The sequence below is a fragment of the Anser cygnoides genome, chromosome 11, assembly GCF_040182565.1.
Source record: "Anser cygnoides isolate HZ-2024a breed goose chromosome 11, Taihu_goose_T2T_genome, whole genome shotgun sequence".
Classification (NCBI taxonomy): domain Eukaryota; kingdom Metazoa; phylum Chordata; class Aves; order Anseriformes; family Anatidae; genus Anser; species Anser cygnoides.
In genome coordinates this window covers 2838180-2855628 of record NC_089883.1, presented here as the reverse complement: position 1 = coordinate 2855628, position 17449 = coordinate 2838180, and the positions used below count along the sequence as shown (strand labels likewise).

Below are 17449 nucleotides of genomic sequence, written 5' to 3'. Positions count from 1 at the left end.
TCCACATGCCGAGCCCGGGACCTCAAAAACCCTCAAACTGTTGATTTCAGCCAACAGCCTTCAGCTGTGTGGTATTTCTGCGGTGCAGAGCGTACAGCATTGTTTAAAATGTTACCAGCCCCGCTCAGAAAACAGGGGAATTAATTCAGCGCATAGAACAAAGTGTGAGGTATTTGAGGTACCGAATAATAAGGCCTTGGTGCCTGGTTGAGCTTTTTGCAGCTTGGTCTGAGGAAGAACTCAGGCTCCTCTTCTGTGTGGAAGCACACTCGTATCCAAAAAAAAAAATAAAATAAAATAAAAAAAAAAAGTGTGCTGACCGAGAGGTTTTTCTTGCTGTTGTCTGGGGAAGGCCCATGAGCGTATGCAAAACCCAACAGGACAGAGAGGCTATTTGAGAAAGGGAAAAGCCTGAACTCAAGAAGAATTTTCCAATAAACATTAATTCCTCCTTACAGAAGTGCGTCAGAGGAGAAAATAACCACGGGAAAACTAATAGCCATAGGAAAGTGGACACCAGGAGCCCAGTAAGGCGCCTGATTTCTGATACACATAAAATGGCCGACCTGCATCATTCTCACCTGCATCTTACGCAACTGGAAAAACAGTATTATCAGTAAAGCTGAAGCAATCTAATTTAATGCCAGTACTCTGGAAAAGTACTGCAATGATCAACAAAGACAGCTGTTCATCGAGAACAGGTTACGAAAAAGCATCCCAGTTGGCTGAGGGACCTCCTTCTCTCACCTCAGTAAACACGGGAGTAAGGACGAGGGGTGTCGGTGAGCTCGGCTGCGAAGCTTGAGTTTACCACTTCCATTCAAACAACAGTTTATTTTAAAGTTATCAATTCAGAATCTTCTAGTTCCTCTGTTGAAGTGAGTTGAAGTGACCACTGCACCACACGGAGAAGCAAGGTGATTTACCCCAGAAATGGACTGCTCTCTTCCATAGCTGATAGTAGGTGTCTCAGAGTTGGTGCTTTTATATTGTAGTTTTTAATGGAAATCTCCTGCCCTCATACTGAGAATAATCTGTAGTAGCAGACAAAGGTATTGGCTTCAGAGATAGACCCAAATCTATACAATACTGTATAATCTTCTTAGGGTTGCAGGTATTAAACTGGATTGGCTATTCCTTCAGTAATATGTCCTTCACAACTGACCCTCTCTTGTATTAGAACTCCGTTGCAGAGGCATAGTGAAAATGGGATCATTTTCATCTGCCTCTCTCTGCACCAGCATCTCCCAAACGGCTGTTAAGTATCAAAGAAGTTTCCAGCACTACGTTCAACCACTGGTATTTCTCATCCTTTTGGACAGCATCTTTGTAAGGTAAGCTGTGGAGGTTTGCATGATTGCTTGAGATCTCTTTTGACTGAGACAGTCCAACCAGTGAGAAAGGAGCTGATCAGGAGCTGACTTGTAAGACATGATATTCTCTGGAAAAGAAGTGCTGAAGTTACAAAACTAGAGGAAAAAAAGGGGCTGATGGTCAGGTATTGCTGAAAGGCTGGAGAGCTCATAACAGTTCATCCTAGCTTTGGTTATAGTTCTTGCAAAAGGTCTTTTAAGCAGCCTATTCCAGAGAGGAGTAAAACTGAGCATTTAAATAGGGGGATGTGTTCACATGTCTTCTGTTCCCTGTGTGTCTTTCTTTTCACTCTTTTATTTTTATTAGCAAGGGTTATTCTCTGTTAATGTGCAATTTGTGGTAAGTATTGCATTATTCAGTTCTGCCATATGCATGTTCATGTACTTTTTGCATATCAAAAGCAAAGCTTATACCATCTATTTATCTAGGTACTCCCATGACCCTCTATTACTGTTGCCTTAGTGATCCTCCCAACTATTTAAAAGAAGATAATAATGCCTGTCTTGCAAGAAATTTAGGCTGATTACTTCACTGGGTGTTATGCAAGAGGGTAAGTGTGTGCTAACTTGCATGAAGAGCTTATCTGAGAATGGCTTACAAAACTGTGATTCACATCCAGCGCAAGAATAACATAACATTCCCATCAGGGGAAAGAGAATCCATGAAGAGCAATATTCTAAGGTAAAACATCTAAGCAGTGCTGAAGGGTAAATTCTGTCCAGCCCCCAGTCACTGTCTCCGTACTGTCACAGATGTAGGCTCTCTCACTCTGGCATTTATCATTTGTCTCTCTTTCAAAATGCTGCTCAAATAATTATGCAAGATATGCTAATTATCCCCTAATAAAAGGTATGATTACAGTTCTACTTTGCCAGTTCTGTCTTCTACAGAAAGGCTTGAAAAGATGTAGTCATAGAAACAAATGGATGCTCAGCACCCCAAGTATTACTAGAACTGAGCCTTCCTCTTGCTTTTCTCAAACTAGAAGTAAAAGCTCACCATTTGCTTGGTTTGTATTCTGTGGGAGTCAAGGCTGGAGAGCCACAGAGCAGCATGGTTGGGAACTATCAAGCAGTTTTCATCCACCTGTTGAGGTTATTTAGGTGAATAACTGGTCTGTTTTGAGGGAGGTTTTAACAGCATGGGTTTTTCTTCAGAGCTTCTTTTCTAGCAGTTTAGAGTACAAGTAGGCTCCTTGACAGAAGCCATATCCTCCCTCCTGCAGAACGCTGTCCCGATTATTAATATTGCAGAATAACTAATGGACTCCAATGAAAACACAAACCTTAATAGCTCCTGGATGTGAGCATTGGGTGGATCAGAAGTCAGCTCAGATTGGACTATCTCAGACAATTCCTGCCTTTATTAAGCTAGACCTATGATTATTAAGCAGCATAGCCTCCAGCAGTAAAAAAATAAAAAGGTAGAAACTTGAATTTAGGTCTGACTTTACTTGTTTAGGTCCATTTCTCTTTATTGAAAAATAGAAAAGCACGTGCTGGGATAACGTTACCTATATGGTAGGAGGTTGCAGTACTTTCTTTTTCACACTAGACCTTCTTTTGCAGGATTCTACGCTTTGTGTCGTGCAGTTTCACTCCTGATGCTTAAGATCAGTTAGCAGCTCCAATGGTGGATATAAGTGCACATTGCTGATCAAGAGAAGTCTTCAGTGGCTTCTGGACACAGACCTGATTTTTGAACCTTTAGGAAATGCATTTACCACGGAGAAGGCGGCTACAACAGAACCGAATCTTTTTCTTGCTCACCATAGTGTTGCTCCTCTCTGTCTACCAGCTCCAGTTCAGCCCCTCTGCCCTTCCAGCACTGCACACAGCACCCCAACCTAAGGACCCTGTGAAAGTGACCTCCAGGGACCTCTCCAGCAACAAGACTGCCGTAACAGGCAACGTCACAGCAGCACCCAAAATAAGGCACTGTGTATACGTGGATCCTGAGCCAACTGTGCCCATCACTACATCAGTGGGTACAACACCACAGCGAGAAAATGTCAGTGAAAGCTACCCAGATGAAAAGCCAGCATACGAGTCCAAAGGAGAGTATCCCCAGGACCTATTCAGTGTGGAAGAACGCAGGCAAGGGTGGGTTGTACTTCACATCTTTGGCATGATGTATGTATTTGTGGCCTTGGCCATAGTGTGTGATGAGTATTTTGTCCCTGCTTTGGGAGTGATCACAGAGAAGTTGCAGATCTCTGAAGATGTGGCTGGAGCCACCTTCATGGCAGCAGGTGGATCAGCACCAGAACTCTTCACCTCCCTCATAGGTGTCTTCATCTCACACAGCAATGTGGGCATCGGTACCATTGTGGGCTCAGCAGTGTTTAATATCCTCTTTGTCATTGGCACCTGTGCCCTCTTCTCAAGGGAGATACTACACCTGACATGGTGGCCTTTATTTAGAGACATCTCATTCTACATTGTAGACTTACTGATGCTCATCCTGTTTTTCCTAGACAGTGTCATTGATTGGTGGGAAAGCCTCCTTTTACTGACTGCCTATGCCACATATGTGTTCACTATGAAACACAACGTGTACCTAGAGCAATGGGTGAAGCAGGAGCTGAACAAGAAGCTAAATGCTGTGCAGGCAGCATCAGCAGAGCATATGCGGAAGGTTGGTGTCCTTATTGTTCAAAGGGCAAGTTGGAAATAATTCATTCTATCATAAAACACAATGAGAATCTGCATCTCCTTGATAAAGTGCATACTCAAACAGAACAGACTCCCTTGAGTCTGCCTGTACACTTCTCCTCTGTCCATTCCCCCTGCTCCTACTCCTACTGCATCTTTGTCCTCTTGACCGGTGCTACTGCCAGCTGTGGAGCAGGGACTGCTAGATTTCAAACTGTCCTCTGGTATTGGCATGGTTTACCAGTCACATGCACACCACTGGTGCTCAAGCATGTTTTATCGCTTCTGGTCTTGACACTCCCTTCACATAATTAAAGGAATGGAAGGAAGAGGGGTGAGGATAGCTGAAGGTGTGCAGAACAGGGAAAGTGCCTTTCTTTCCTCCTCCTGGTCTGGCTTTTGGCCAGGGTTTGTGGCTGGGAGTCCTGAGAGCTCATGTGTTACATTCCAGCGGGATGTACATGCAAAATACTGCAGCCATACACATGCGTATCACAGATTACCACAAATTGAGCCCAGCCCTTCAGACTCAAGGAAACAAACTCTCGTACTTTAAGTTTACAGAGAATTCACACTAGCGTAGAGTAGCATGACACAGAGCTGCTGGGGGTAACCCTTGGGAAAAATCAGTTGCTTATACGGAAGGTAATGCTGATCACAGGAAAAAGACACCCCTGTGCACCTTCAGTCTGCCTCAGCTGGAAAATGAGTCAGGATATAGGTGTTTGGGGATGAAGTCTGGGGCTGTGTACATCTCTGGGAATCAGAAGGTAGAGGCCATTTGGGACCATCAGTGGGATACCCGCATCTTCACCGAGGAGCTGTAGGCAGAATCCTGCCTCTCTCAGTGGCCACGTGGCTTTTGTCTCTTTCAGTAGCATCCATAGCCATTTGTATTAGCCTTCCCACTTTCTCACAGGCACTGGCCTGATGAGCTATCATTAGATCCTGTAAGAGCAGGTGAAGCAGTAACAGCATTCAATCCTTTCTCTTCTTGTTTGCATGCAGAAAAGCAGTGGGGCAGTTGCAGACGATGGAACAAAGAAGCCAGCAGACGGGAAAAAGCTGCAGGTAGGTCTAGGCAACTTAGCTGGGAAAGGAAGCCATATTTTGAGCCCCTCCCCATGTCAGGTTGTGAATAAAGGTGTCATTTTCTGTATCAAAAAACCTGGACCAGATCCTACTTCATGCAAAGAACCAGCCACATTTGGCGCAGCATCCTCAGCTTAATTAAGAGAACAGCTGGCTGAGTTGTGTCCTCAAAGGAATTTTCAAAAAACTACGAGACATCTCAGATTGCCCAAGTGGGTTTGACTAGCAGAGCGCTATTAGTTCTACACTTTAAACAGGGTAAAACAGGCATAGAGGAATTCAGAGCATAACTTTTCTGACCTGGTTTTGTAGCTGATTTTCCTTCTGGGCTCCCAGAGCAGAGGCTGGTAGCATCTGTCCTTCCCCACAGCATGTACTGAAGGGTTCCTGCTGTTCCCAGGGTTGGGAGATCAGCCTCTGCATAAATGCATCCCCTGCACAGAGCAAAGCCAAGAGTTAAGATGTTCTGAGGAGAAAACCGCTACTGACTGCTGCGTTGTGCCTTTCCATAGCCTACATCGGCCTTACAGCGAGGCAGCAGCTCAGCCTCCCTGCACAACTCTCAAATGCGCAGCACCATCTTCCAACTCATGATCCACACCCTGGACCCCCTGGCAGGAGGTGAGTGAGTGATCCCCATCTAAGGGACTTCATTTTGCAGCCCTGATCACAGAGCAGTTTAACCTGGGGCCATGTCTTTTGCTGGTGGAAGGCAGCACCACTGAACATAAAACAGTGAAATTAACTGGAGGCTAGGCCTCTACTTTTTGTCTCATCCTCTTTCCCAGTACGCCCCAAGCAGCCATGTCTCTTGAACAGGTAGCAGGTATCAACCACCTCTTTAGGAAGCCTGTTCCAACTGTTTGCCTAAAGGTGAAGAGAAAGGTTTCCCTGCCCTTGGAAAGATGGAACTAGATGATTTTTAAGGTCCTTTTTAACCCAAACCATTCTATGATTCTACCCAGAGCGCTTCGCAGGCAATGGGCCAACGGCCCAAGGGCTGATCAGCTCAGGACTGAGAGACACCTTTTAAACTGCCCAGGGTGCAGAGGAGCCACATCTCCAGACATACTCAGAGTCTTTGTGCACAAATCTTAAACATGCTGACCTGTATCAACTTTAATCCAAACAGAGGGTGGAGGTTCATTTAACAAGAAATGCTAAAGAATGTTAAAAAAGGCATTTTTTAGGTTATCTTTCCTAGCTCAGCACATGCCTTGCCCCTCCTCTGCCCTACTTGTTCTAAAGAGATTATCTGCTGTCCATTCAAAGAGAGATTGAAGCTAAGCAGATAAATGTCTCTCGTGTCTATCGGTGAGGTTACAAAAAGGACTCTCCAGATCAAAATCGCAGCAGCATGAACTGACAGAGGGAACAAAGGAGGCTTTATAAGGCCAACAAGAAAGAAAAGTGTCCGCTTTGACAGATTTTAGTGAAGGCACCTATCAAATTACTAATCATAGCCTAACAAGAGCCAGACTCATCAGGGTTTGCTGTACTGCCTCCCATCCTGCTCCCCGCAAAATGGTGGAACCAAGAGCACGGGGATAAAACCAAAAACCTGTGAGAGGACATGCCATTTGATTTAGCATCCGAAAGTGCCAGACCTGAGGGACTGCTGCCACTCAGAGAACCCGCCACCACCTTAACTTTCCTGCACCTCTACATGCCTTTTTGCAGCCCCAGGCCTGCGCACACTTGGCTTTCTGGTTGGGGCTGGTGTCCTCAGCTCAGTGAAACCCTCGGACTTCAGCAGGAGTTGCAGGGACCCAAAAGTGCTAGCCCAGACCAAGGGGAGTGCTACAGCACTGCCCCAGCCAGCTTTTCTCTGAAAAGCCAGGCTTTTCAACGGCTGCAATGCCATGACTTGTGAAGACTGAATAACTGGGGCTAGGGGGTGGTTTGGATCTTCCCTCTGAAAGAAAACTTCCCCGCTCATTTCAGCCAGGCAGGCTTTGAGTTCCTATCTCTATGTGCTGCAGCCACTAGATGGTAGCGTGACCTTACGTACCTAAGCAACTCTCATAACAACAGCGAGGATGGGCTACAGTCTCTCCAAAAGGCCGTTTTTCCTTAGACTCTGCTATAATAATGCCACCAAGTTAACCTCTGCCCCAGGTGTACGCCTGTTCCACTCAACACTGCTGAAACAGACACAGCTCCTTAGAAAAGGTAATGATAAAGAAAGTTACCGATATTACAGCAGCACAGCTCTCACAATCAAGCTCCCAGGGTCCCAGGTACTGTGTATCTTGGAGGAGACACTCCTTGATCTGTTAAATTCATACCTGAAGAAAAGGTAATCCAGAGAAAAAGAATCATTCCTGAATAAACTGAGCCACCTAAGTGCCTTCAGGATCTTTGCCAGAAAGACGAAGTGACTCCCCCAGGGTGATTCTGAAAAGGATTTGACCCTGCCAAGGTGTTTCACGACTGCAAGCACAGCCTTTGTGTTAATATTACTGCAGCCCTTCGGTGCCCTCAGGACAGCTGGGTGCCTGGTTCCCATTGATCACCCATAAAGTTCTTCTCTTTGCAGCACGTACGGAACAGTCTGTACCAGACACATTTCTGTAATTAGGTTCCAGTATAAAAGATGATCCCAAAGCAATCTATCTGTCCTCAAGGGTCCTTGTTCCTTCTTGCCAAAGCCTGTAGCATCAGCACTTAGAGGCTGTGGTAAAGAACACTCTACAAAACAAAAAGGTTGCCAACTATTTCTCAGCAGTTCCTAACTTAGCCTACTGCCAGTAGGATCTCTCTAGGGCTTCCTTTCTTATGCTGCAGTTGCATTTTACTTGGGCAGCACAGAAGCTGTTTCAGAGCAGCAAGAATAAAAAAAATGTGTGTTAAACTGACAGCACTGGGCCTCCAAAACCGACTTCCAGAGGCAGAGGACTTAGAATTAAGTAGAAATATAATTTTTTTTTCACTGTTCCTAATGCAACACCCCTTGTGAAACAGAATTTCTCATTTGATCAATGGATTAAGTTCAGAATGTTTGTCATTTCTTTTTGTATTAGAAAAGGATCATTATTTAAGTCCTTTGCCTACAGAAGATCAGGTGTTTTGCATTAGCAGTTTTAACACTTACATTGCATTCTGAACTACATTTTTGACAGAAGTTTATATTTTAAAGGTACCACTTTTAAAATTAGTAATTTCCAGCAACTTTGGTCTTTTCCTTACTTTCTCTGAAAGTGTGTAGAAGCAGAGCTTGAGTTCTTTTCAAGATCTCCTGGCTAGACACCAGAGGGAACTGTTGAGGAACAAAAGGGAACAAGGATTTTGGAAACACTGAGGGACCCTCTCATTCCTGAACCTCCAGCCTTACTATCAGATTATTCTTTACACCCTACAGTCAAACAGAGATGATGACAGAAACCTGCTTTTACTTTTGAATGAAAGCAAAGGGTTCAGCAGCAATGCTGTTAGAACTGCCTAACTCTCAGTATGTCGCACTTAAAGAGCTAATAGTTTTGGAAAGTAGACTAGAATAAAGCAGCAGGCAGTGTTGCAGGCCAGAGCTGAGCTCAAAAACTGAAGGCAGCTACAGTTTCTCCTTGCTTCTTTAGCATTCAGTCACTTGTTTTAAGAGGGAGAAACATGATACAAAGGGCCAAAAAGAATCATGAGATTAAAAATATTTTTTTTACTTGCACTTTTAGGGCAGCAGAATCCCCCAGCTTCATGCCAAATTTTAAAGAAAAAAATCCTCTCCATCATCCATGGTGTAAGTTAGTTCTGTTGGATTAAATATTAGAGCCAAAGAATTAAATACTACAGCCAAATTCAAGGCAGAAGCGCAGCTGCAACCCCAAGTACAGGCTGGGTGCTGCCAATCCATAGGGCAGAAACCTGCCTGGAGGCCATCTCAGGGCTTCTGGACATAGGCATGCCCTGTGTGACGGGCTCTCAGACCAGGTGGCACAGTTATCAGCAGAGCAAATACTTAAAAAGCAGCACCAAAAGGCAGCTGGAGGCCCACCAGTGCAACAGCTGGGCGGACTTTGAAGCACACAGCATGAACCTGATGGAGCTTGAAGAGAGATCCCCCCTATAAACCTGCTCCTGGAAGCTGATAGCACCCAGACAGTGCCTCCCCGGTGAGGAAATCATGCCCAGGGACTGCCCTGGTCATTGAGAGGGCAGCCTGGCACACGCACCACAGGACCACGAACGCTGGCAGTGCCCTCAAAGTGCTTGGCCATGACAGGACCTGTGGCTGCACCAGCGGGCTGAGGTCCCTGGCTGCTGAAACAGCAAGCACGCTGCCTGCTCGGCAGAGCTGGGCTAATCCCCAGCGCTAGCAGGGGCTGAGCCGACAGATAGCCTTCCTCCCCATGCTGACCTGCAGATCTGGCCAGCTTATAGCCAACTCTTCCTCCAATCTCAGTACATCCTGCACAGAAAGTGTGTCAGAGGAATTAACACCTTTTTAAATGAGGCTGATCTCACGCGAACTGGATAGTGCCCTGGACCTAAGCTGTTTATCCTGACTGAGGGATGCTGCTCACAGGCTCCGCTCAGGGCAGTGCTCACAGCCTGCGGCCCAGGTGAGGGCAGGGAGCCAGGAGCTTGAATTTATGTAACCTCTTTCAGGCTGGGCCTGACCGCCCTGACCCTGCTGACAGAAGCTTTTGTGACAGCTTCTGGGAGAAGCTGAACAGAGAAAGAGTGTTTTCCAGTGGTTAGAGGGGACTGGGAGCAGAAGGTCACCTCTTCGTTGCCTCTCATAGCTTGTGCTTAGCAGCAGCTGAGAGTGAGAATGAAGCAAAATGTTTCATATTCCCTCTGTTACGCTTCAATAGCGAATGGAAGCAGAGAGTTGGGCTCCTTGGTCCCAGATAACCTTTTAAACGAGCTCATCCTTTTACCTCTCTCCAGCCATTCCAATTTTTGTTGGAAATCCAAGCTGGTGACAAGTGTTTCTGTCAGGGAATCACACCAGAATAAGACTCATCCCCAGAGGCCTTAATGTCAGTGACAGTTACAGGACACGTATCCAAAATCCACTGATTTTCACAAGGTTCAACTCAGAACCGTAGATCTTCCTGCATGGCTCGGACCTGCTACTTCTATTAACTCAGTATCATGGCAATGAATAAAGTGACAGGGCTATGCCCTTAGGGTAAATGACACCACCACAGTCTGGTCGTACAGTAGATTAACTCAGCGTGATGAACTTTCAGAGGAAATTAATTTGCAGCCCCCCCCACAAGCCAGGCGTAACTTCTTGTGCCTATCCACGTACAAACTCTGTGACCCTCAGCTTATTCACAGGGTAGGCAGCTCAGCAGAGGATAAAGCTTAGAGCAAAGTGAGGCTTTTCTCTGAGCTGGTGACTTGCTCACTTTCAATGAGAGTAGGAGTTAAGACATTTGAATGCAACATCTAACTGTGGAGAAAAACAGCTTCAAAGTTTTCTGTAAAACAATAATAAAGCAGCTCAGCTGAGCAGAGCATTCTTTTTAATAAAAAAAAAGTCCTCAGCAGTTCCAGAAACACAGGACTGGACACTGCTCTGGTGAAAATGATCTCTTGGAAAATGATCTCTCTCTGCAGGATAGCCTGGGCTGTGTTGAAACTGGATACCAGGAACTCAGGTTAAGCTCCAAGTCTCTCTGACAGGGAAGACATTCGCATATATTTTGAAATAGCATTTTCCAAAAACTGGAACATAAAAGAATTTTCTTTTCCCTTACCATCAGGTTGCCAGGCTGCAAGAAGCACAGAAAAGCCTCTTCAACAGCCACATGGCAGAAGAAAGGTGTCATTTTTAGCTTGTACATAATCTAGCCTGAACAAAGTCATCAGCCTTTTGGGAACAAAATTATATTGCATTGAAACTCCTCCTCCCTCTGCATTTGCTTCCTGAAAAGTGCAGATATCCCCTTGTATTACTGAACTGAAAAGAATTTTATCTTCCCTCTAGATCCTCTTTTGAGTGTATGAGTTACATATCAAATCACTGGCATAATTACCGTAGTACTAAGCATTTAAATAAAACAGTTGCCGTCAACTAGCAGCAGCCAAAACCTTCGGGGCACAGCTAGAAAGATAACTCAAATTCAGTGTTGACTGCAAACCATGTATGAGGAACAAGGCAAGAATCTGTGTACGTTGCCGGTGAGGAGGCAGGTGAAGAGGGGCTTGCGTAGTTGTCAGCTACTGACAAATGCATCTTTCTCATTCACAGCAAAATTTAAAGATAGGGTTGACATCCTGAGCAACATAGCCAAAGCCAAGGTGGACTCTCTGGCTGGGCAAGGATCAAAATCAGAAGGTGAGTGCAAGAAAGGTCAGTGCCGCTTGCCTTGTTGCACTGTAATCCCACGCATTCCCAGCTCTCAACACCCAAGGGCTGGCAAAGAAACGCTACAGTATGACAGATTTTATTCCTGATCACAGGTGGCTGCTGTAATAATGCAGCAGAAATCAATTGATGTACACTAACAGTGGACAATAAAAGCCATCCCCACAGGAGTGGCTAGGGAGGTAGAATCCAAACAGAAAACGCTGTGAGGATGTAGTGTAAACTGCAACCAGAAGGGTGGAAGAGGGGAAATCAGACCATTGCAGACAGCATTTGGGTGTTGCTGTGCTGCTCATTTTTGGTAGACCCTGCAACGGAGGTGTTCTTTAAAACAAAGTACTTTCATTCTAGCCTGGAAATTAGGCACACTTGCAGAAAAGTGCAGAAGGGCACAGAAGACTCTTCCACAGAGAAGAATCCACGCTGACTTTGCCTGAAGCAGTTCTAAGGGTCTGTGCATCCTGACTTCAGATAGTTCTTGCTTTTCTATTTCACGACTGATACAGATGCTTTCTGAGCTGATTAGGCAAGAGCTGGCCTATGCTACAATGTAGATCCGCACTGTTAGCGAGGCTGGATATTTAGAAAAATAAGCAAAATTTTGTGTGGAAGGTCCACCTCCAGAAGCTCACTGCTGCAATACAAGAGTCACCTGTGTACCTAACAACACTGGGCATCACCCATGTGAATGAGAACAAACAAGAAAAGAAACAAAACAAATTCTTTGTGCGAGTTATCAGCACCACATCAACTCCATTGGATCACGAGTCAGAGTCAGGCCCTCCCTCTCACCTCTGCTGCGTATGATCCATATTTCTACACTGCTCTCTGTGGTTTCTGCTTTCCTCTTGGCTTTGCGGGTTAAGAAAAGAACAGCACAGAGGACGTTGCATTTATTTCCTTGTATGTGTCAGCACTTTTCTATTGGTACTTGAATATGTACCAAATGATCAGGGACTGAAGTCTGGCAGCACGTAACAGTCATTTCTCAGAAACATCAGAGAGCATCAGTTCCCCAGAGAACACCATGCTCTAATAGAGAAAAGGGGAAACAAAGCTTTACATCTTTCTGGCTTGTAAGGATAGCTCTGATAAAGTCTTCAGGATCCAGACTGAAACCAAGAAACACTGTTCAGATGGAGATCAGATAATTAGCGTTTCCTTGTTGTTATACATGTGCCTCGTGCAGCAGTTTCAGAGCACTACGTTGATGCTCCTATGATTTTCTATACAAGGTTGGCCAGATTCTGCCCTGCTTTTACAAATGACAATTCACAGTAGACAGAGAAAACAGAAAGCATAAGCCACCAGACTAGGTTTAACATGAAATACCACACGTTTTTGTGGTAAACACGAACCCACCTGCTGACACAGGAGGTGACCACTGGATGCTGCCGTGACTGAAAATGTTATTCCTTCTTATCACCTTCAGCAGAAGAGGACAAGCAGGCACAATTACCGAAGACCGTTCAGGTAACTCCTGCCAGTGACTCTGAACCCAGCAAAGACAAACAGAAGGCGGACGCACCGCAGGATGGGCAGGTATTTGAAGAAGGATCATAGGCAATAAGAGCTCAGTCCACACCGTAGTCACATAGACACTTTCCTTTCTCTCTCACTCTAGAGCTTTCGGGATACAAACCAATGCATTTCCCATAGTTAGCAACTATAGACAGACTATGTGCAGAGATGAGGTATAGCGAGGAGTTGGTTTAAACATTAAGGCTTAGGACCAAAGACAAATCAGGTCTAAAACATGACACCAACTGCTCCTATATAGCATTTTCTCCTCAGTTGACTCCTCTGAGGTCAGAGGGCTACTCCAAGATAAGGCAAGATCAATAACTGCCTGTACTGTGTACATCAGCATGCCTTCGTGTTTTGTTTCCCTAATCCTTCCTTTCAATTGAGGAAATTTGGCTGTTCTGATGAGGAAAGGTTTTCAAAGACAGACAGTAAATGTCCCACTTGTGCCAAAATCCTGCCTGAAAGTTCATTCTAGTTGACTTACACAAAGTAGTTAACATGATCACAAGTCCTCTCCTCGCCTAGAGGCATCTCCACCAAGATAGGCTATACCTGGATATTGTCCCACAATAACAAGATGTGGGCTGTGGTTGCCATCAGCCACGTTACAAACATGACCTCTGCCATGGCAAGACTATGGTGAATAAATGCTGCGCAGCTCCTTGGTAGTGTTAGTGTGAAAGCATATTGGCTTTTTTTTTTTCTCCCCAACCTACAGCCCTCTTCAGACAGCGATAACTCAGAAGACAGCAGCTCTGAGAGTGAGGATGACAGCGATGATGACAGCACAGACGATGAAGAAAACGATGAGCCATTATCTCTCGAATGGCCAGAAACTCGGAAAAAACAAGCAATTTACCTTTTCCTCTTTCCCATTGTCTTCCCTCTCTGGAGCACTATGCCTGATGTTAGAAACCCGGTAAGAATCTATCCTGCTGCTGCTGCTGGATTCATTAACCAAACTATAGATTTCCTCTCAGCAAGAACCCTCAGTTCTATTTTTCTGTCAAGAGTCTTTGTATGCTTGAATTGCTGTTAATGCTGCAGAGAGTGGGGCAGGAGCCCTGGATGCAGCGCAGCATAGTTCCAGATACTTAATTTAATAACCCACAAGTGACTAGCAACTATCAGTCATTTAATCAAGTTGACAGAAAAAATCAAAAACAACCAACAAATACAGAGACCAGGGCCCACATTAAAACAATTGATTGCAGTGAAGTACTTCAGGTGATTAGTTTTAATTGAGGATTGTTAACTTTTCTAAAAGTTCTCCGTGTTTTTCTTTTCAAACTTGGTTTTAACAGGATTCAAAGAAATTCTTTGTCATCACGTTTTTCGGATCCATCATCTGGATTGCAGTATTCTCTTACCTTATGGTGTGGTGGGCTCATCAGGTGAGGGGTTTATTTTCTGTCTGCAAACAAGACCATTTCAAAACAAGTAGATGGAAAGATAAGGAACAGTGTGTGTCTGTGGCATTTTATCTGATGAATTAGGGCTGCAATCATCCATTAAAACAGTAGAAAATTTGTCAAAACCCAAAAGGGAATTTTCAATTTCATTCTTTTTGATTTGACAGAGTTCTTTTTCAAGAGCTTCCAAGGGAATTTGTGCATCAGTGAAAGGAAAAGTGCCACCAAGATTTATCTTAATACTTCCTTTTCATTGATGAATGCGTTTGTGCAGAACAAAATTATCCCTTACTTAATTAAAATTCTAGGGTAATACAGGTTCTGATTCTGAAGGCTGTTAAGTTATCTCAACTCCCATTCCCTTAATACTCACCTGTTGTTCTGGAAAACAGATTTTTATATCTTGCAGATTCAATTTGTATTAAGTGATCTATTGCACATTCAAAGCATAGTTGATCAACCCATAAATCCAAAGACCATCATTTCCCAAAGCTCTTGGATCGTACATAACCAATGTTAAATTTGGAGTAGGAAAGGCAGAATACATCCAGAAGAGGCAAACCTAGGACAGGGGATCGTGTTGCGCTGTATCTAGCTTTACCTCCCTTAGTCTTGGCAACAGTGTGATCAAATGATCACTGTGATCTATAGTATAGAGCAAGACTGAGATCAACACACCTTATAAAACGTAACTTTTCATCCTATAAACCAGAAAAATGCTACCATAGTTAAGGGGATGAGAAGTATTTCAACTCAAATATGGCACAAAACCTAGAAGGGTGAACAGAACAATTAAATTCTGCCTTCCAAAACTAACAGCCATACTCTGTTACTGTCTTATTAGGTTGGTGAAACAATTGGAATATCAGAGGAAATTATGGGGTTAACCATACTGGCAGCAGGAACATCAATCCCTGACCTTATCACCAGTGTCATTGTCGCACGGAAAGGCTTAGGAGACATGGCTGTCTCCAGCTCTGTAGGCAGCAATATCTTTGATATCACTGTTGGGTGAGTATTAGTTCAGTGCTAAAATACGTTTTTTTTTTTTTCTAAAATACAAAATATGCTGTTTTTGTTCCAAGCAAGGTCTTAGTTTATTTTGTTTTATCTGCACTAAATGAAGTGCAGCTGGACAACCAGTTACATGTATTTATTTTTACTTTTTGAAAACCTAACCAAGCCAGGAAAGACAGGTTTTTGTAACTTACTGCAGAGTGAATATTAAATTTGCAGATTGTTTAGGTCATTGCTCTACAGCTTAAAATAACGTTACGTAGCTTGAAATGGCACTACCATCCTCGCCAAACTCTGAATCAGCAAATTACTGATTTTTCAGGATAAAACACAACTAATCTTTGGCTAATGTCAAAGATTTACAGGCAGGATACTCATCCAGTCACTCAGAGGCATTCAGATTCTATGCAATCAAGGCTCAGTATCTGTGCCTCTTTCATCAATAAAGCATCAAGACTGGATCTGTGCCTGTATCTTTCATCAATAACGCATCAGGACTTACTCTTTCATGAGAGCATGCAGAGACACTTATTTCACAGTTATTATTTTAAAAAGCCTTTTAGATTCTTGGATTGCATTATGATAGCGCATGTATTATCCAAATGCAATTTTTCCACGCCAACATCATCAGATTCATGCTGAGTTATACTGAATGCAATCATGCATTGTTTTTCCCCTGTAAAACTTTAGAAAAATTGCTTATTTATAATGCAGAAAACAATCTGTCTTCAAACATTTATTTCAATTACTTTTCCTTTACTTGCAGTTTGCCAGTTCCTTGGTTTCTTTATTCAGTCTTCAACGGATTCAGTCCAGTTGCAGTTAGTAGCAATGGTTTGTTTTGTGCAATTGTTCTCCTTTTTCTGATGCTCCTATTTGTGATCATCTCAATTGCTGCGTGTAGGTGGAAAATGAACAAAATACTCGGGCTCACTATGTTTGCTCTTTACTTCGTGTTTTTAATCATCAGCGTGATGTTAGAAGACAGGATAATATCCTGCCCAGTATCTGTATGACATCTGGACACTCCAATGTGTGTAAGCATACATCTAAAAATCAAAAGGGGTTCAAGGTAGCTATTGTTCTACTGAATCAAAGCAACCTGAATTATAATGAGTTTACTGAGATTAAAATATCTTTAACATACTAAAAAAATCTCGAGTGGTTTGTCTGCCTCTACCGTTTTTCTTTAGGATAAGAAAAAGACCAGATAATAAAGTGACCAGTACCAAACAACGTACGTGTTTAGGCACTCCTGTAAAGGCTGGTATGATTTCGATGCATCAAGTTTTCAGTGTGGCTGATCCCCTTAAGCTAATGGAGCTGATTTTCAGCATAGAATGTTTACTCATTAAAATGGTATTTTCAGAATCGCACTCTGTTTTATCTAATAAACTGCTTAAACTCAAAATCAATGATCTTCACGTAATGGGAAGAGAGTCAGACCTTTATAGCTTGCCCTCACAGAACTACACTGCTCAGAAGCCCTGTGTAGACACATTCTGCATCTCAGAAATGAACTCCCTCACATTGCATAAAAGCAATGAGCACACCAGTTCCTGAGGTTTGTGTTGTAGCTAGTTTGCCATGACTTCCCTACACGGAGGCAGTTTTCATCCTTTTGAGTGAAAGCCGCTGTAAAGCATCTATCATCAATATTCTTCACAGATGTCCAAGAAACTGTACACAGAACACGAGAAGCACATCTGAAGAGATCCTTCTTGCTGGCCCCCTAAGACTATTGGAAATGTAATACTAAGGTTTTCAAGGAAAAAGCAAAACAGTAAGAGTTACTTCTGCATGCAGAAGAACACAGGATTTGAGAGTTGCACAGCAATCACGGAAGCTATCCGTATGGCTTCTTTTAAATTGTGATCAGATGCAATACAATCCCTAAAATTCACGGTAAGTGCTACCAACAGTGTGATATTATATGAATTTACATCTTACGTTAAAGAAACCAAGCAGATCTGGGTTAGAATACCACATTACTGCTAGTGAAAGCTAAAACCAGGCATCAGACATACTACAACAAGAGGAAGCTGAAAAAGTTGAGT

The 17449-nt window shown here is 43.6% G+C and overlaps 1 protein-coding gene across 2 annotated transcripts; it reads left to right on the top strand.

Annotated features, from left to right (window-relative positions):
* Window positions 1-3087: 3087 nt before the first annotated feature.
* SLC24A1 (solute carrier family 24 member 1) lies at window positions 3088-16718 on the top strand. Of its 2 annotated transcripts, none has more exons than XM_013193236.3 (9): window positions 3088-4011; window positions 5037-5099; window positions 5633-5741; window positions 11320-11406; window positions 12872-12978; window positions 13682-13882; window positions 14268-14357; window positions 15220-15386; window positions 16159-16718. In XM_013193236.3, the coding sequence occupies exons 1-9, from the start codon at window positions 3088-3090 to the stop codon at window positions 16406-16408; spliced, it is 1998 nt and encodes a 665-aa protein (XP_013048690.2). In that variant the 3' UTR covers window positions 16409-16718. The 2 variants fall into 2 exon arrangements, with proteins under 2 accessions (XP_013048690.2, XP_047932241.1); XM_048076284.2 differs by having other exon boundaries at window positions 12869-12978.
* The last annotated feature ends 731 nt before the right edge of the window (window positions 16719-17449 follow it).